Source organism: Salmo trutta, unplaced genomic scaffold, assembly GCF_901001165.1.
Source record: "Salmo trutta unplaced genomic scaffold, fSalTru1.1, whole genome shotgun sequence".
NCBI classification, from domain to species: domain Eukaryota; kingdom Metazoa; phylum Chordata; class Actinopteri; order Salmoniformes; family Salmonidae; genus Salmo; species Salmo trutta.
The window spans coordinates 103,303-123,716 of NW_021822792.1; the positions used below are offsets into that span (position 1 = coordinate 103,303).

Consider the following 20,414-nt stretch of genomic DNA (forward strand, 5'->3'; position numbering starts at 1 on the left):
AGAGAAGAGAGAGGAGAGAGATAGAGAGAGAGAGGGAGAGAGAGAGAGAGAGAGAGAGGAGAGAGATAGAGAGAGGAGAGAGGAGTGAGAGAGAGAGAGGGGAGAGGAGAGGAGAGAGAGAGAGGAGGAGATCGAGGAGACGAGAGGAGAGAGAGAGAGAGAGAGAGAAAGGGGGAGAGAAAGAGTTCTCACACAGAGAGGCGTCTACGTCAGTTTGCCTTTTTACGCCACATTGACGTGTGACAGATGGTGCTCGGGTCAAGCAGAGTGGTCTCCAAGGCTTGGGGTCAGCGTGTATGGGTCAGTTGTAAACTTAGTAAAGAGGCCAGGGGGCTAGTAGCTGTTTAAACTGACTGACCTGGGAACAGGGGCAAACCAGCCTTCTAGGACCAGAGCCAGTCTCTCAAGAATAGTCACAATCTAAATCAGATCCAGAGTCAGAAAAGCAAGTGTATCAGTTGTAACTTGAGCACAGAGAGGCTAGTGTTGTACTCTATAGTAGCTGTCCCTAACTGACCTCAGACCTGCGTGTTAGCATTCTAATCTAATTGTGTTCATTATCTAGTAATTCTGTGTCCCTGACTGACATACAGTGTACGACTGGAGCAGGACAGTGTTGTACATTTGAGTCATTTAGCAGACACTCTTATCCTGAGCCACTTATAGTAGTGAGTGCATACATTTGATCTCATACTGGTCCCCCCTTCCTGGCGTGGCAATCCTGGCGTGGCAAGCACCATGCTCTACCAACTGAGCTACAGGGGACTCCATGACCAGAGACAGTCTCTATCTGAAGAAAAGTCACAGTTTAAATCTGATCCAGAATCAGATCAGGAAACCAGTTTTTTTTTCACTAGACAGAGACAGGTGTTAGGGTATGGGATCAAACGTTAGTTCAAAACCCATCACAAAGAAAAGGAGGATACAGACCTATCCATTGTTCTGGTCTCTGCACGCTTTGTATGAATGAGATATTTTTGTATGGTAAAGATCAGACGCCTAATGGGCTAGTCTCTCACCACGTGTCTGTATAAAGAGCTGTGATTGGATAATCAGCCAATTGACCACAGGGATGGTAGGTGTGTAACAGAGGGCTGCTTTGTGTCCATGTGAGTGGGTTGTGACCTCACGGACATTATTAGTCAGAAAGTTCAAGGGTCACAGGGCTGGGTCACCTCATCAGTGCTGACTGAGGGAGGCGACGGCAGCTATGTGTCAATACCTATACGATCTACAAAGAGCAAGACAGAGAGTTAGTGTGTGTGTGAATCTCATCCAAAGGGATCTTGTCGGGCATCTAGAATCCCTTCCTCTGCAGTATGTTTAGAGAAAGATAGGAGAGGAAATAGACAACATTTCCTTTAGGGTTTAAACTGAACCTCAGACCTTAAAGCTCAGAGGAGGTATAGACATCTGTTAACACAGACTATTGTCTGGCCTGGCCATCGTCTGCCTCTCTTCTCCCGGCCTCGCTCCCTGGGAATGTAGCAGCCAAGGCAGCTCTGGAGCACGGAGGACTTAGCCTGGGTCGCATGAGTTGTGTAGACACACTTTGGAGGTTTTGGGTTTGGAAATGCCCTGGAGGAGTGCAGAAAGTGCACCTGTTGTGGCGGTGGGGCCGGTAGGTGGGCAGGAGGCTCAGGTGTGTGTGTGTTTCTGCATGTGTGTGTGTGTGTGTGTGTGTGTGTGTGTGTGTGTGTGTGTGTTTCTGTCTCTGCATGTGTGTGTGTGTGTTTCTGTCTCTGCATGTGTGTGTGTGTGTGTGTTTCTGTCTCTGCGTGTGTGTGTGTGTGTGTTACTAGGCAGAGAGATGGTATGCTGAGTTACTAGGCAGAGAGATGGTATGCTGAGTTACTAGGCAGAGAGATGGTATGCTGAGTTACTAGGCAGAGAGATGGTATGCTGAGTTACTAGGCAGAGAGATGGTATGCTGAGTTACTAGGCAGAGAGATGGTATGCTGAGTTACTAGGCAGAGAGATGGTATGCTGAGTTACTAGGCAGAGAGATGGTATGCTGAGTTACTAGGGAGAGAGATGGTATGCTGAGTTACTAGGGAGAGAGATAGTATGCTGAGTTACTAGGGAGAGAGATAGAATGCTGAGTTACTAGGGAGAGAGATAGTATGCTGAGTGCCTAGCTACTAGAGTCATTTTATGCTGGGACCTTGTCTTCTAATGGAACAATGCTAGTAGTCTAAAGCATTAATTACAGTCTGATCTCCACTACTACAGAGCCAGAGATCAGTCCTCCAGGGTATAACACTGTTACCCCTGTTAGATTCACTGCAGCAGTGCAGCATCCCACTAGCATTGGGCTCAAGCAGTTTCTATGGATTTACTGCAGTGTACAGCACTAGGGATGTGTATACATAACAATGAGAAAAGATCACCTCAGCAGCCATGGAACACTGGTGTTGAGGTCTATCTGCCCCCTGTGACCCCCTCCTCTTACCCCCATCCCCCTAGCTGCTGTCCTGTGAGATGAAACAGGAGCACCCCCACGCACCACCCATCCGAACTCCACTGTCAGTGCCCCCCTCCCCCTGACCACAGCTGGACCCTGTTACCCACAATGCACCGAGTCAGGGTCGTCCCTCAACATGACAGCGCCATCCCATAAACCAGGGCCCCCCTAGACAGGACGGAGAGCAGCAAATGATAAATGGGTAAAAGGAGGAAAGGGGATTATTGAGAGAAAATGGAGGGAGTAAAGTAGAACAGAAGAAACGAGAGCAGAGTTCTGGGGGAGTTAATTAACTCTGACGGGTCAATCCACGAAGACACTTATTGTTGATGTCCCCGGATAGTTTGGTAAACTGAAACTCCACCTTTAAGTGTGGTGCACAGTCAATGAAAACATGTAGCTAGGTTAGTGAAGTATACAGTTACTGATAACATGTAGCTAGGTTAGTGAAGTATACAGTTACTGATAACATGTAGCTAGGTTAGTGAAGTATACAGTCAATGACAACATGTAGCTAGGTTAGTGAAGTATACAGTTACTGATAACATGTAGCTAGGTTAGTGAAGTATACAGTCAATGACAACATGTAACTAGGTTAGTGAAGTATACAGTCAATGACAACATGTAACTAGGTTAGTGAAGTATGCAGTCAATGATAACATGTAGCTAGGTTAGTGAAGTATACAGTCAATGAAAACATGTAGCTAGGTTAGTGAAGTATACAGTCAATGATAACATGTAGCTAGGTTAGTGAAGTATACAGTCAATGAAAACATGTAGCTAGGTTAGTGAAGTATACAGTCAATGATAACATGTAGCTAGGTTAGTGAAGTATACAGTCAATGAAAACATGTAGCTAGGTTAGTGAAGTATACAGTCAATGAAAACATGTAGCTAGGGTAGTGAAGTATACAGTCAATGAAAACATGTAGCTAGGTTAGTGAAGTATACAGTCAATGAAAACATGTAGCTAGGGTAGTGAAGTATACAGTCAATGAAAACATGTAGCTAGGTTAGTGAAGTATACAGTCAATGATAACATGTAGCTAGGTTAGTGAAGTATACAGTCAATGATAACATGTAGCTAGGTTAGTGAAGTATACAGTTACTGAAAACATGGAGCTAGGTTAGTGAAGTATACAGTCAATGATAACATGTAGCTAGGTTAGTGAAGTATACAGTCAATGAAAACATGTAGCTAGGTTAGTGAAGTATACAGTCAATGATAACATGTAGCTAGGTTAGTGAAGTATACAGTTACTGAAAACATGGAGCTAGGTTAGTGAAGTATACAGTTACTGAAAACATGGAGCTAGGTTAGTGAAGTATACAGTCAATGAAAACATGTAGCTAGGTTAGTGAAGTATACAGTCAATGATAACATGTAGCTAGGTTAGTGAAGTATACAGTTACTGAAAACATGGAGCTAGGTTAGTGAAGTATACAGTTACTGAAAACATGTAGCTAGGTTAGTGAAGTATACAGTCAATGAAAACATGTAGCTAGGTTAGTGAAGTATACAGTCAATGATAACATGTAGCTAGGTTAGTGAAGTATACAGTTACTGAAAACATGGAGCTAGGTTAGTGAAGTATACAGTCACTGAAAACATGTAGCTAGGTTAGTGAAGTATACAGTCAATGAAAACATGTAGCTAGGTTAGTGAAGTATACAGTCAATGAAAACATGTAGCTAGGTTAGTGAAGTATACAGTCAATGATAACATGTAGCTAGGTTAGTGAAGTATACAGTTACTGAAAACATGGAGCTAGGTTAGTGAAGTATACAGTCACTGAAAACATGTAGCTAGGTTAGTGAAGTATACAGTCAATGAAAACATGTAGCTAGGTTAGTGAAGTATACAGTCAATGATAACATGTAGCTAGGTTAGTGAAGTATACAGTCAATGATAACATGTAGCTAGGTTAGTGAAGTATACAGTTACTGAAAACATGGAGCTAGGTTAGTGAAGTATACAGTCAATGATAACATGTAGCTAGGTTAGTGAAGTATACAGTCAATGATAACATGTAGCTAGGTTAGTGAAGTATACAGTTACTGAAAACATGGAGCTAGGTTAGTGAAGTATACAGTTACTGAAAACATGGAGCTAGGTTAGTGAAGTATACAGTCAATGAAAACATGTAGCTAGGTTAGTGAAGTATACAGTCAATGATAACATGTAGCTAGGTTAGTGAAGTATACAGTTACTGAAAACATGGAGCTAGGTTAGTGAAGTATACAGTCACTGAAAACATGTAGCTAGGTTAGTGAAGTATACAGTCAATGATAACATGTAGCTAGGTTAGTGAAGTATACAGTCAATGATAACATGTAGCTAGGTTAGTGAAGTATACAGTTACTGAAAACATGGAGCTAGGTTAGTGAAGTATACAGTTACTGAAAACATGTAGCTAGGTTAGTGAAGTATACAGTCAATGAAAACATGTAGCTAGGTTAGTGAAGTATACAGTTACTGAAAACATGGAGCTAGGTTAGTGAAGTATACAGTTACTGAAAACATGTAGCTAGGTTAGTGAAGTATACAGTCAATGAAAACATGTAGCTAGGTTAGTGAAGTATACAGTCAATGATAACATGTAGCTAGGTTAGTGAAGTATACAGTTACTGAAAACATGGAGCTAGGTTAGTGAAGTATACAGTTACTGAAAACATGGAGCTAGGTTAGTGAAGTATACAGTCAATGAAAACATGTAGCTAGGTTAGTGAAGTATACAGTCAATGATAACATGTAGCTAGGTTAGTGAAGTATACAGTTACTGAAAACATGGAGCTAGGTTAGTGAAGTATACAGTCAATGATAACATGTAGCTAGGTTAGTGAAGTATACAGTCAATGATAACATGTAGCTAGGTTAGTGAAGTATACAGTTACTGAAAACATGGAGCTAGGTTAGTGAAGTATACAGTCAATGAAAACATGGAGCTAGGTTAGTGAAGTATACAGTTACTGAAAACATGTAGCTAAGTTAGTGAAGTATACAGTCAATGATAACATGTAGCTAGGTTAGTGAAGTATACAGTTACTGAAAACATGGAGCTAGGTTAGTGAAGTATACAGTCAATGAAAACATGGAGCTAGGTTAGTGAAGTATACAGTCAATGAAAACATGTAGCTAGGTTAGTGAAGTATACAGTCAATGATAACATGTAGCTAGGTTAGTGAAGTATACAGTTACTGAAAACATGTAGCTAGGTTAGTGAAGTATACAGTTACTGAAAACATGTAGCTAGGTTAGTGAAGTATACAGTTACTGAAAACATGTAGCTAGGTTAGTGAAGTATACAGTTACTGAAAACATGTAGCTAGGTTAGTGAAGTATACAGTTACTGAAAACATGTAGCTAGGTTAGTGAAGTATACAGTCAATGATAACATGTAGCTAGGTTAGTGAAGTATACAGTTACTGAAAACATGGAGCTAGGTTAGTGAAGTATACAGTCAATGATAACATGTAGCTAGGTTAGTGAAGTATACAGTTACTGAAAACATGTAGCTAGGTTAGTGAAGTATACAGTCAATGATAACATGTAGCTAGGTTAGTGAAGTATACAGTTACTGAAAACATGGAGCTAGGTTAGTGAAGTATACAGTTACTGAAAACATGTAGCTAGGTTAGTGAAGTATGCAGTTAATGAAAACATGTAGCTAGGTTAGTGAAGTATACAGTCAATGAAAACATGTAGCTAGGTTAGTGAAGTATGCAGTTAATGAAAACATGTAGCTAGGTTAGTGAAGTATACAGTCAATGATAACATGTAGCTAGGTTAGTGAAGTATACAGTCAATGATAACATGTAGCTAGGTTAGTGAAGTATACAGTCAATGATAACATGTAGCTAGGTTAGTGAAGTATACAGTTACTGAAAACATGGAGCTAGGTTAGTGAAGTATACAGTTACTGAAAACATGTAGCTAGGTTAGTGAAGTATGCAGTTAATGAAAACATGTAGCTAGGTTAGTGAAGTATACAGTCAATGAAAACATGTAGCTAGGTTAGTGAAGTATGCAGTTAATGAAAACATGTAGCTAGGTTAGTGAAGTATACAGTTACTGAAAACATGTAGCTAGGTTAGTGAAGTATACAGTCAATGAAAACATGTAGCTAGGTTAGTGAAGTATACAGTCAATGACAACATGTAGCTAGGTTAGTGAAGTATGCAGTATAATAATGTCAGCTATGCTAACCCCAGTGTTGTGCAACGTGTGTAATGCGATGCAGAGTATTTTGTACTTGTGTAAGAAATGTGCTGAAGTATTTATGATGTTGTGCACCGTTGGCCACACTTGTTTAACTTGCCGTTGAATCTATAAGGGTTGAGGAGGGAGGGAGGGAAGGAGGGAGCAGGGAGGGAGGGAAGGAGGGAGCAGGGAGGGAGGGAGCAGGGAAGTGTTGATGGAGAGAAGGAGGTAGAGACTAATATGAAAGAGACGGGGGAGGAAGAGAAAGAAATTGAAGAACTTGTTTTCCCTCTTCTGCAATACGATCAAGGCTTTCGGTGACCATGCCAAGTACACTTGCAGCTTGTTATCCAGTGAATGATAATAACAAATGTAAATTATAAACTGCTTTTCTCTCCCAAGGTGCTATGCAACCTAGTAGTAAGAAGAGATGGATCTTGACATCGGAAAAAGCACAGTTGGCGAAGAATCTTCAGTCTGACACATAACTTTCTGTCCGTTCTGACTTTACTGGAACAAGCCTTAGAGAGTGTTCAGTCAAAGATGAATCTGGCAATATAGAGAATAGAGAGAAGAAAAGGAAGGAGGGGTAATGATTTTACGACATCTGTCAGGGACAATGAACCTCTGGCAGCCACAGTATCTTTGTAGTGGTGTGAAGGGGGGGTTACGGCGGCAATACCGTGAAACGAACTTTGCAAGCTGCTGCACACAACTCTCTCTCTGGTATATTTCAGGCCCACCACAAGAAAAGGGCCTGCTCAGGCCACATCCCAACATGCTATCCCAGCTCTCACTACCAGCCTGATGGATGGCAGGAGATTTTATTCCTTCAAACGGGCGCTTAACGAATGTCAGGTCTGCTTTGCCTCCACATCCTGCCTTTCTCACTAGGCTCTGATGTTTAATCTTCCTCTCTCTCTCCTGCTCTTTCTCTCCCTCCATCTCCCTCTCTTTCTCTCATTGACCCCCGTTGTCTGAGATTGATGGTTTTGACCAGGACTGCCCCCTGCTAGGACAGCGTGAGGGCCGTACCATTAGAGAACCGCAGCCAGGGGAATGAGGGAAAGATGAGACAGTGTTAAGATCTTAGAAGTAACAGCTTCTCCACATGGCCCTGGCTCCTGTCCTTTCGCTGGAGATAAGGGCTCTTGACATTGGGCCCTGGGCCTGGGAGGCCCTGTGAAGCTATAATTGCTGAGGCTTCACGACTCTCTCTCATGCAGGCTAGACCTTTAAACCCATCTCAGCCCTCCACTTGACTGACTAGTGACAGGACCGACCCTTCTTTCTGTTTCTCCCTGCTTGTTGGACCTTTCTTCTCTATCCCGCTCTCCTTTTGGTTCCCCCTGTTTTCTTGCTTTTTCCTCTGTCTTGAGAAGAAAAAGAGGGACAGAGAGCGAGAGAGCAGGGAGAGAGAGAAAGCCCTTCTTTCATTTCTCCGCTCCTCTTCTGTTTATTTACATTTTCAGCGCTCAGCCACATGTTTTTCTTGCACAGTGTTACGCAGAGATGTTGCCATGCATACTCTCCTCTACCACAGCCTAGCTAGGCTAGCTCCTGGCCTGAAGCACCGGCAGCGCCGCACATTCATCTGCTTTTTATAGTGTTCTGTGTCATTCGGTGCTTACTCCATCCACACATACAGTCAGTCAAGTCCCTAGTCAGTTGAAATTTTCCCCGTTTTTCTTGGGAAATGTATAGCTTTCCTAAAGGGGAAACGTCCTCTTAATCTAACGTTGCAAGAGCCGAGTGTGTGTTTGTAGACAGATGAGACTCGGAGGAAGCTCCCTTTCAAACTCAGCTGCTGCACAGGAATGTTTCAAGTTTAAACAGAGAGGAGGCAAAGAGCGGTGGAGACAGCAGAGAGGAAATGACAAGCCCTAGGAGGAGAGAAGCTGATGCTCAACGGCTGCATTCCTCCCGGGATGATAGCAGACCTGGGTTCAACCACTGTCCGAAATCTTCAAAATACTTTGAGCGTTTGCTTTGGAGTGCCAGGTGGGCGTGGTTTTCACTTTAAGGACTTTTCTCTAGTATTTGAACTCAGGTGTGGAACAGACATGACTGTGTGTCAGGTGGTGGAGTCTGTATTCTATACATTTCTATCTGCAACGTTCTGAACGTTTCACCTTTTATTTCACCTTTATTTAACCAGGTAGGCAAGTTGAGAACAAGTTCTCATTTACAACTGTGACCTGGCCAAGATAAAGCAAAGCAGTGTGACACAAACAACAACACAGTTACACAATAAATAGGCCATAGTGGCAAAATAATTACAATATAGCAATTAAACACTGGAATGGTAGATGTGCAGAAGATGAACGTGCAAGTGGAGATACTGGGGTGCAAAGGAGCAAGATAAATAAATAAATACAGTATGGGGATGAGGTAGGTAGATAGATGGGCTGTTTACAGATGGGCTATGTACCGGTGCATTGATCTGTGAGCTGCTCTGACAGCTGGTGCTTAAAGTTCGTGAGGGAGATATGAGTCTCCAGTTTCAGAGATTTTTGCAGTTCGTTCCAGTCATTGGCAGCAGAGAACTGGAAGGAAAGACGACCAAAGCAGGAATTGACTTTGGGGTTCACCAGTGAGATATACCTGCTGGGGCGCGTGCTACGGGTGGGTGCTGCTATGGTGACCAGTGAGCTGAGATAAGGCGGGGCTTTACCTAGCAAAGACTTATAGATGACCTGGAGCCAGTGGGTTTGGCGATGAGTATGAAGCGAGGGCCAGCCAACAAGAGCATACAGGTCACAGTGGTGGGTAGTATATGGGGCTTTGGTGACAAAATGGATGGCACTGTGATAGACTGCATCCAATTATCTGAGTAGAGTGTTGGAGGGTATTTTGTAAATGACATCGTCGAAGTCAAGGATCGGTAGGATGGTCAGTTTTATGAGGGTATGTTTGGCAGCATGAGTGAAGGATGCTTTGTTGTGAAATAGGAAGCCGATTCTAGATTTAATTTTGGATTGGAGATGCTTAATGTGAGTCTGGAAGGAGAGTTTACTGTCTAGCCAGACACCTAGGTATTTGTAGTTGTCCACATATTCTAAGTCAGAAACAAAACCTCACTGAATACACCCCATCTGTCTGTCTATTTCCTCTCTGCCTGCCCCGGCCTCATGGCTCCCTCTCTGCCTGCCCCGGCCTCATGGCTCCCTCTCTGCCTGCCCCGGCCTCATGGCTCCCTATCTGTCTGCCCCGGCCTCATGGCTCCCTCTCTGCCTGCCCCGGCCTCATGGCTCCCTCTCTGCCTGCCCCGGCCTCATGGCTCCCTCTGGGCTATCAGATTCTCTGGACCCTGGTCAGAATGAGGCACAGTAAAATAAACATAGACCCCAGAGAGCAAGAATCACAACATTGGGTTTCTTAGGAAAATATTCCAAACTTCATCTACATAGCTCCCCTCCTTACGTCTCTCTCGCTTTCTTTCATGTCGGCCTCCCCTCTCTCTCCTCCTCTCCCGACACTCATACCTCCATCTATACTGCATGGCTCCCTTGATCTTGTGTATTCTGGCCCTGCTCCCCTATACTCGTCCCTTGTCTCTTGCCTGTATCCTCCAGCGCCTGATTGGCTCCCTCTGTTCAGGGAAAGGTGTGATTGGCTGATGTTTGTTCTGTACCGCTTCAGACACATACCACACAAATGCATACTGCTGTATGTGTCTAAAAATAGTATTTTTTTCCTTTTAAATACTTTGGGTGTTCGATTGAGTCTGCCAGATGATCGGAGATTGCACTTTAGGGACTATTCCATTGGTTCCATTGCACCAGGCAAACTTGCAAAATGTCTGTTTTACCATCCTCCAACTGTTGCTAGAGTTTCCCTTTCCCCAGCCTTCATTCCCTGTTATTCTTTCAGCAGATCCATCCAGCCACACAGCAGATCCATAAAGCCACACAGCACAGCAGATCCATCCAGCCACACAGCACAGCAGATCCATGAAGCCACACAGCACAGCAGATCCATAAAGCCACCCAGCACAGCATATCCATCCAGCCACACAGCACAGCATATCCATCCAGCCACACAGCACAGCATATCCATCCAGCCACACAGCACAGCATATCCATCCAGCCACACAGCACAGCAGATCCATCCAGCCACACAGCACAGCATATCCATCCAGCCACACAGCACAGCATATCCATCCAGCCACACTCTTCCCTGTCTTTCCATCTACCTCTTCTTCATTTCCCAACCCTGTAATAGTACCAGCCGTCCTGCTTTTTATTATAGGCTGTATATCATGAGAAGAGCCCGGGTTCATGTCTCTCTGTTGACTTTATGGCTGAACCGAAGGAAAAACTCAAGCCACGTTTTAGAAACTTCAGCAAAGGCACACATAAGCCGAATGAAGTCACAGTTAAGAACCTGCTAGTAGAAAACTCTATTTAATTTAGAATAACTTTATTTTCCTGTGAGGGAAGTTCTATACACATGTAATGTTGAAGTGCAGTTCAGACGGACCACCAGTTAGTTACATGAGCAGAAATCCATTACAATCCACTGAATTCCATTATCAGTCCATTATAATGTATTCCCCCAGGCGTTGTGTTTAAACCCATGGGATAACTGCGACCCCTCACCCCTACTACCCATTACACTGTGGTCAAATGGCAGACTGTACCTCCATCAGATGCTATCTTCACTGTCTGAACAAGATTTTCCAGAAACAATTACTAGGCCTATACCTAATGCTGACTGGGTCCAACACAGTACTTTTTGCATTGTTGGCAAAAAGAAAAGCTAAGTTAGTACTTTTTGCACTGTTGGCAGAAGTTAAGAGGTATTTCTCACAGAGTTAGCAGGTGTTGGCTGTCGATAGTTGTTAGTGAGTTAGCTGCTGGCTACTTTGTTAACCTGACCCAATGGCACAATACTAAAGCTACTTTATTGGTATTTGGCTGTAGAACAATACATCTCTGCCCAGCCTTGGCTTTAACATGTAATGACTTGGAACAATAGGAATGTGTAGCTCAGGGAAAGCATCCAAGATATTACCACTACACCTCTCTTCTTTAACGTCATCCGGTTTCAAGGAACTACAGGGGAAAAAAACATTTTCATATCAAGGGTTATGATTTCCAGGAAGAGTGGAATGAGAAAAGAGAGGTATGCTGAAAGAGGAGGAAAATACATACCACAGTGGTGGCGTGATGTGAAGGGATGATACTGGGCTAGAAATTAACTTTGATGGCCTTTGTGTGTCCCCCCCTCCTTCCTCTTTCCCCTGCCTCCCAGCTCTTACATCTCCTCTCCAACTCTTGACATTCGAGGCCGTGTTTTTCAGTAAAGAAAATGTACAAGCGAAATAAAGAACTGTAAACGAGAACAGGGAAACTCCAGAGGGGAAAAACAGATTGCAGATATGCAGTGCAAGTGTACTCGGTGGCTCCGTTTCAACCGTAATATCTACTTGGCACAAGCCTTGTGCATTTTTGGTAGTTTTATACGGCCGCAACTAAAACCGGCTTTTGGAGGAAAAGATCGCATGGCTGCCAGTGAATTAATGAAACGCCAGCCGCAAGAATGCAAAAAACCTGCTCTGTTTCCTTCTGCAAAGTTCATCATATGTCATTTCCATCATCAGTGGGGCTCAGTGATTATAACAGTGTTATTACACACAGGCGCATACAGCTTGTGTTGCCTGCTGAGAGTAGGAGCTAGAACGAGAGAGAACAGAGAGAGTGAGGGATAAAGGTGAAGATGATGATGGTTCATTCATCGTTAGAGAGACAAGGAAGCAGAGCCAACTTTTCGGACAGATAAACTTGGATAAAAGATTTCCAGACTCTGGCAACAACGTGGCAATGGCACACAACCAAACAACCAGATTATTCTTCAATGTGACGCAGAAGCAACTAGACTAAGTTGAATAAATTCAATCAGTAATTAACTAGAACAGCGTGATCAGCTATAAGATAATGACTTGTGTGGGCAGGCGGCTACAGTATGACCTAATGCAGGACGTGATAATGTGTCTCTCTGCAGGTAAAAGAGTTAGCAGAGAGAGAGAGGACCTTGAGAATGACTGGCAATGTTTGGAAAAGGTGGAAGGGTAAGGGTGGAAGTTACCGTAACCATGGTGGCACTATCTCTGTAGCTCAGGGTTGTGTTTTCAGATGGAAGAGTGTGATCTCTGCCTCACAATGTTGCTACAAGGTTGCAGCAAAGTTGTGCATTGGCTGAACGGGTGGGTCAGTGCTACAAGTGAGTAAAGACAGACAGCGAGGCAGAAAGGAAGAGAGAGATAGAAAGGAAAATGAATATGGGAAAGTTTCAGTCATTGTCTAGGACATTTTTAGTGTTGTAACCTTTCAACCCCTCAAGCAACTCAGAACAGAGTGTTCTCTGGGAGTATTATGGGTACATTTGTCATGACAAACCCTACTATACAAGAAGAATCCAGGTAGTACCCCAAACAGTAACCAGTACCATTAAAACGGCGCTTAAGAAACTCCCTTAAGTGAACAAATTCAACCTGAAGGTGTCTACAACTTCCACTCACACAGCGAGCAGGCAACTTAAATCATTAAAAACAATCTAAATGTTGAAACCTGCTTTCCAAATAAAAGCAGAGTTAAAGAGAAAGTGAAAACACTGCAGGTGGAAAAGGAATAGTTGAATATAAATCAGATGATTGTGTCTGCGTGGCTCATGTTTAAAGGGAGAGAAAATAATGGCCACCGTCGCAGTCTCCCTGCAGTGTACAATAAAACTAAGCTTGGCGTATTTCACCCCAACATGAACTGCGGATATTAAACCCCCCACACTGTCCTTATAAGCCCAGAGAGCGAGCGAGAGAAAGGTAGGGAGGGAGAGAAAGAGAGAAGTAGGGAGAGAGAGAGAGAGAGAGAGAAGGGGAGGACAGAAGGAAGGAAGAAAGATTGAAAATCTTTATTTTACTCTCTCCTCGCTCAAGGCCACTAACCCGTGCGATTAATCCTCAGAACGAAGGATGATAAACGTCTTCAATGACTCACTTGAGTGACTGGTCTTCCCTTTATATGCCATCCATTCCCCCCTCTTTCTTTCCTCCCTTCCCTCGCTCTCTTTCAACTCAAGTCTAAGTTATGTGATCTTACAGGTGTTCTGTCTCGGGCCTGAATATGCTGGGTCTCAAGTGAATCCGGGGTGTAAATTACTTCACATGCCCATCTGACACTATCCTCCCTTTGGATACAAAAGCACCTCTCTCAGCATCTCTGAGTTTCTACTGTATTTCTCAGACGTGTTTAGTAAGGAGCGTTTGCCAAAGTTTTGAGTAATGACAATATTGTAATTTTAGGTTATTTATACTGAGCGTTTGTCAGGAAAGCAGCTCCAGGATATCGATAAGGACAAGTTTAGAGCACCGCAAGCTAAATCACACACAGATGCATGTGCACACATGCACTATATCGTATATCACATAATTACAGTCACAGACAGAGACTTGGTACAGTTGTAAAAGTGGAGAAATGAGAGGGAAACAAGGAGCTGTTTGTACTAACAGCAGGTATAAAAGAGCTAAGAGCAGGTATAAAACTGCTGACAGCAGGTATAAAACAGCTTACAGCAGGTATAAAACCGTTAACAGCAGGTATAAAACTGTTAACAGCAGTTAACAGCAGGTATAAAACAGCTAACAGCAGGTATAAAACAGCAGGTATAAAACAGCAAACAGCAGGTATAAAACAGCAGGTATAAAACAGCAGGTATAAAACAGCAGGTATAAAACAGCAAACAGCAGGTATAAAACAGCAAACAGCAGGTATAAAACAGCAGGTATAAAACAGCAGGTATAAAACAGCAAACAGCAGGTATAAAACAGCAAACAACAGGTATAAAACAGTTAACAGCAGGTATAAAACAGCAGGTATAAAACAGCAAGCAGCAGGTATAAAACAGCAAACAGCAGTTATAAAACAGCAAACAGCAGGTATAAAACAGCTAACAGCAGGTATAAAACAGCAGGTATAAAACCGTTAACAGCAGGTATAAAACAGCTAACAGCAGGTATAAAACAGCTAACAGCAGGTATAAAACAGCTAACAGCAGGTATAAAACAGCAGGTATAAAACAGCTAACAGCAGGTATAAAACAGCAGGTATAAAACAGCTAATAGCAAGTATAAAACAGCAAACAGCAGGTATAAAACAGCAGGTATAAAACAGCAGGTATAAAACCGTTAACAGCAGGTATAAAACAGCAGGTATAAAACAGCAAACAGCAGGTATAAAACAGCAAACAGCAGGTATAAAACAGCAAACAGCAGGTATAAAACAGCAAACAGCAGGTATAAAACAGCTAACAGCAGGTATAAAACAGCAAACAGCAGGTATAAAACAGCAGGTATAAAACAGCAAACACAGGTATAAAACAGTTAACAGCAGGTATAAAAGGTGCAGTGAAATGCTAACACGCTAGCTCCCTCAACAATGCAGTACAATATCCATATCAATAATAATAAAAAAGTTGAATCTAAAATAATAAGTCATAGAGGAAGGTAGTATCCATAGTAATAAAACTGATCTAATAAGATATACAGTATAGATGATGAATGTGTAATGATCAAGTAGAACTGTGTTCCAAATGTAAAGTGGGTAGTGTCTTTACGCAGTTGAATAGAAGTATGAAATCCAACAGCAGTGTTGACTGTGTGTGTGCATGTGTGTGGTTGTGTATGTTGGTGTGTAGTTGTGTGCAAGGGTTGGACGTGTGGAGAGTCAGTGTAAACAGTCTCTAAATTGCAGGTCTGAGCAGGTAAACAGCTAGGGTCAGTTGTTCAACAGTCTGATGGCCTGGTGGTAGAAGCGGTCTCGGAGCCTGTTGGGCCGAGACCCGATGCTCCGATACCATATGCCAGATGGTAACAGTCCGTGGCTTGGGTGACTGGAGTTCTTGACAGGCTTCATGGCCTTCCTCAGACATTGTAATCTGAACAATTTGTGTGTGTGTTCGTGCGTGTGTCTGTAACGTGGTTTCACAGGCTAAAGAGTTTGTCGTAAACATGGAGAAAATGGTTAAATGTGCTTCCTGTTCAACCACAGTGTGTGAAGAACTGTAAATGGTAGTGGGTGGGCTGTCCAGACCTTGACAGACAGACAGACAGACAGACAGACAGACAGACAGACAGACAGACAGACAGACAGACAGACAGACAGACAGACAGACAGACAGACAGACAGACAGACAGACAGACAGATAAATGTGTTTACCAGTCCACAGCACCAAGTACTACCAGGACCTATAGCAAGGTTTATGTTAATGAAGCAGCTACCAAACCTGCTACCACAGGACATTTCTTTCCCCTGAGTCCAGTGGAAAATGACTCAAAGCCCTGAGGTCACTGCTGTACTACGGCCCATTGTTTGAAGAGCCCTGTGTCAAGAGACCACGTCTTTGATCCTTCATGTGTGCTCAGTCTAGACGACGATAATAACCCCACATATTGTGCTAACCACATGAAAAAAGAGAAACTAATACATCATAAAGATCTATACAGATTTGTGACGCATTTTACAGATCTGAAGGGTAGTTATAGTACAGAATTGCTGTATATCTCAATTTAGCACTTCTATACCTCTATGTCCTATACTTCTAGGTTGTCTCTATGTCCCACACCTCTAGGTTGTCTCTATGTCCTACACCTCTAGGCTGTCTCTATGTCCTACACCTCTAGGCTGTCTCTATGTCCTACACCTCTAGGCTGTCTCTATGTCCTACACCTCTAGGCTGTCTCTATGTCCTACACCTCTAGGCTGTCTCTATGTCCTATACCTCTAGGCTGTCTCTATGTCCCACACCTCTAGGCTGTCTCTATGTCCTATACTTCTAGGTTGTCTCTACGTCCTACACCTCTAGGCTGTCTCTATGTCCTATACTTCTAGGTTGTCTCTATGTCCTACACCTCTAGGCTGTCTCTATGTCCTATACTTATTGGTTGTCTCTACGTCCTACACCTCTAGGCTGTCTCTATGTCCTATACTTCTAGGTTGTCTCTATGTCCTACACCTCTAGGCTGTCTCTATGTCCTATACTTCTAGGTTGTCTCTATGTCCCACACCTCTAGGCTGTCTCTATGTCCCACACCTCTAGGCTGTCTCTATGTCCTACACCTCTAGGCTGTCTCCATGTCCTATACTTCTAGGTTGTCTCTATGTCCTACACCTCTAGGCTGTCTCTATGTCCTACATCGCTAGGTTGTCTTTATGTCCTACACCTTTAGGCTGTCTCTATGTCCTACACCTCTAGGCTGTCTCTGTGTCCTACATCTCTAGGTTGTCTTTATGTCCTATATTTCTAGGTTGTCTCTATGTCCTACACCTCTTGGCTGTCTCTGTGTCCTACATCTCTAGGTTGTCTTTATGTCCTATAATTCTAGGTTGTCTCTATGTCCTACACCTCTTGGCTGTCTCCATGTCCTACATCTCTAGGTTGTCTCTATGTTCAACACCTTGCCTTCCTTTCCCATGTCCTTCACAGTTTCAAGCAAGACATGACAAAGATAAGACTTGTCTCTGTCTGTGTATTCTATTACTCAGTGGCACTGCGTTTAAAGCATCTCTTTCTATAGCTGACCTTGTCCTTGATCTGTCCTTTCAGGCTGCGAGAGGAGAGAGAGTGACTCCAGTGGCACCATGAAGGCCTTCTTCCTCCCTCCGCTGACGCCCTTCCTCCTTCTCCTCTTGCTCCGGCTCCCCGGCAGGACTCTGGCCAGCGACTGTCCCCAGGACTGCACCTGCTCCACCCCAGAATCCATCTTCTGTTTCCAGCGCCGCTCTGCCACCATGCCCCACGGCGTCCCGGAACCCACCAAGAACCTCTACCTCTTCGCCAACGGCATCGAGACCCTGGCGGAGGAAGACTTTGTGGGGATGGAGAGCCTGGAGATGCTGGATCTGAGTCAGAACAAAGTCACGGTACTGCCCGACCGGGTTTTTGAGCCTCTGACTTCCCTGAGGAACTTGGACCTCTCAGCAAACCAGATCACCCATCTGTCAGAGGAGAGCTTTGCGGGCATGGCCCTACTGGAGAGGCTGTACCTCTACAGCAACCACATCCGGACTATACACCCTGCCGCCTTCCACAGCCTGGAGCAGCTGCTGGAGCTCAAGCTGCAGGGAAACCAGCTCACCTCGCTCCCCGCCCTAGCCATGCCCAGACTGCTGCTGCTGGACCTCCGCTTCAACACCCTCCCATCCCTGGGGTCAGCCGACCTCCAGATGCCCAATCTGGAGTCTCTGAAGCTGGCCGGCCTGGGCCTCGAAAGCCTGAATGAGGACCTGATGGCCAGCCTGGGGAACCTCCACGAACTGGACATCTCTGGCAACGAGCTGGGCTCCTTCCCCCTGGCGCTGAGGGAGGCCCGGGGCCTGATCTACCTGAGCCTGTCCGGGAACCCCATGGGCCCACTGAAGCTGGAGGACCTGAAAAACCTGAGCGAACTTCAGGAGCTGGACATCAGCAACCTGAGTCTGCAGGGCTTGCCCGACGGGTTCGCACAGCTTTTCCCTCACCTGACTAAGCTGACGGTGGCCGAGAACCCTTTCAACTGCCTGTGCACCCTGGCCTGGTTTCCCGGGTGGCTCAGGAACCAGGGGGTGACTCTGGGCAGGACGGAGGAGACCCGCTGCCACTTCCCTCCCCTCAACGCTGGGAAGGTGCTGGAGAGGCTGGAGCACAGGGAGTTTGGCTGCCCCACCACCACTACGGTCACCGCTAGCACAGTCAGAACCAGCACCACCATGCCCCCTCCGGTCACTACCCTGCCTAGCACCTCCCCAGCCATCCCTGCACCCGGGCCCAGCGAGGAGGACACCTCAACTGGGACAGACAGCCAGTCTCTGCTCCCCGTCCCTGCCTCTCCCAGCAGCAGCAGCCAAGACCCAGAGGTGGACTTCTTCTGCCCCTCCCAGACCTGCTTGAATGGGGGCACCTGTCGGCTGGACGGGCAAGGCCATCTGGAGTGCACCTGCCCTCGTGGCTTCTACGGCACCTATTGCGAGAACCGCCACCACTCCCACCCCCCTCCAGATCAGGACCACAATGACAACAACAATGACATTTCCACGGCAACTGTCACCGCCGACACCCCCGACATCAGCTCGCGCCTGGTGACCAGCTCCTCCATCCTGCTGGACCTGCACCGCTACATCAAGGTCAGGCCCTACATCCGTGGCATCCGTCTGACATACCGCAACCTGTCGGGGCCCGACCGGCGTCCCATGCAGCTCAGCGTGCCCGCTTCCTACCCGGAGTACACCCTGAGGGGGCTGCGGCCCAACTCCACCTACATGGTGTGCGCCAGCCCGCTGGGCGACCTCAGTGGTGGGGACAGCGTCTGCACGGAGGCCCACACAGCGGCCCAGCAGCACACTGCCACAGGGAGGCAGGTGGAGGACAAGAGGCTGACCACCATGCTGGTGCCGGCTCTGGCCATCCTGCTGCTCCTAGTCCTGGTTGCAGCCGCTGTGGGGGTGGTGTGCTACATAAGGAGGAAACGGGCCAAGGGCCACCTGGATCTGGAGTGTGAGCCAGCCCAGCTGGAGCTGGAGGGAGTCAAGGCTGGTTCCAACATTGGGGGTGCGATGCCCCAAAAGCAGCCGGAGCCGGCTGTGGTTCAAAATGGCGGCCTGGAGTACGAGGTGCTGCTAATACAGGATCATTGCACGCCGTACAACAACATGGCTCTCTCTCATAAGCCCTCTTATTTCTGACACCCATCTCTGTTGCTACTCAGACCCAGAGGGTAAGACTAGGTACCTCTAGCTACTCCTTCCCTCACGAACTAGACACCAGCTAGAGTTGTTGGTGACAGTGGAGGAGAAAGAGAGAGGACCGGCCAGCCATGTGTCAGCAATTGAGAAATGGAACCAATACTTAACTGTGCAGACATTAAAATATGTTTGAAAGGATTATTTGAAAATAAGGGAGCCTTTTAAAGTGCCTTTATTCTTATTTCCACACCTCCTGCTTTGTTTCTACAATCACATTGCTGGACTGGCGCCCCGCTGCTCGCTACTGAGTGCTCCCACTCTCCACAGCAGGTCAAAGGTCAAGCGAGGCTGGGCCAGGCAGAGAGACAACAGGGTCATAGTGACCTAATCCCTGCTGTGTCTACTCTAAAATGGGCTCTGCACTGAAATGGGGGTGTATTGCTGTGCACCCCTTGTGATAACTGAACTATGTAAAAAGAGTAGAAGCAATTATTTTGCTCCGTAGCACCTCAGCACTACCCCAGTGGTGCTTGCTGTGAATGACATCCGAGTCACCAAATGAAGAGAACTGTTTTCAGTAATTGAAAAGCAAGGTGGCTGACATTTACCATGCTTTGTTTCGGCTCTATTGCTTAGTGAAATTGTCATTTTTCTGTTGTGTTTGTAAATGTTTTTATACTCTTGCTGTTGTTGTTTTTCTGTAAGTACGTGACTGTTACCACCCATCCCCTCCTAACTGCTTGTGATTTAACAGACAGATTAAAATCTTTGAAGATTAAAACTCGTTTGTACCAGCGAAGTCAATCAAAGGCTTTACCCTACGAATGTCAGACAGTCTAAGCAGCTGTAGGTCTGGGCAGACTTACTAAATCCCCTCTCCATTCTCTGGCCCTCAACACCCCCGCTCCCCACACAAAAAGCACTGATAAACAGTTTCAGTTAGCTGAAACCTTAACATTTGTTTCTGTGCTGCAGCGAACATCAAACATCCCCCGAGCCTGCCTCAGATCAACCACACACACATGATTACCAC

At 45.3% G+C, this 20,414-nt stretch overlaps 1 protein-coding gene across 2 annotated transcripts in view; it reads left to right on the plus strand.

The window, feature by feature from the left end:
* Positions 1 to 20,162, plus strand: part of LOC115184909 (vasorin-like) — a 25,701-nt gene extending 5,539 nt beyond the window's left edge. Inside the window, exons 1-2 of one of the 2 annotated variants that reach the window (XM_029745464.1) lie at positions 7,374 to 7,523; positions 17,268 to 20,162. In XM_029745464.1, the coding sequence (XP_029601324.1) occupies positions 7,517 to 7,523; positions 17,268 to 19,381 (2,121 nt within the window). In that variant the 5' untranslated portion in view covers positions 7,374 to 7,516 and the 3' untranslated portion in view covers positions 19,382 to 20,162. Of the gene's footprint in view, positions 1 to 7,373; positions 7,524 to 17,267 lie in introns of those variants that run through there. The other variant, XM_029745465.1, reaches the window with a different exon arrangement.
* Positions 20,163 to 20,414: the final 252 nt, after the last annotated feature.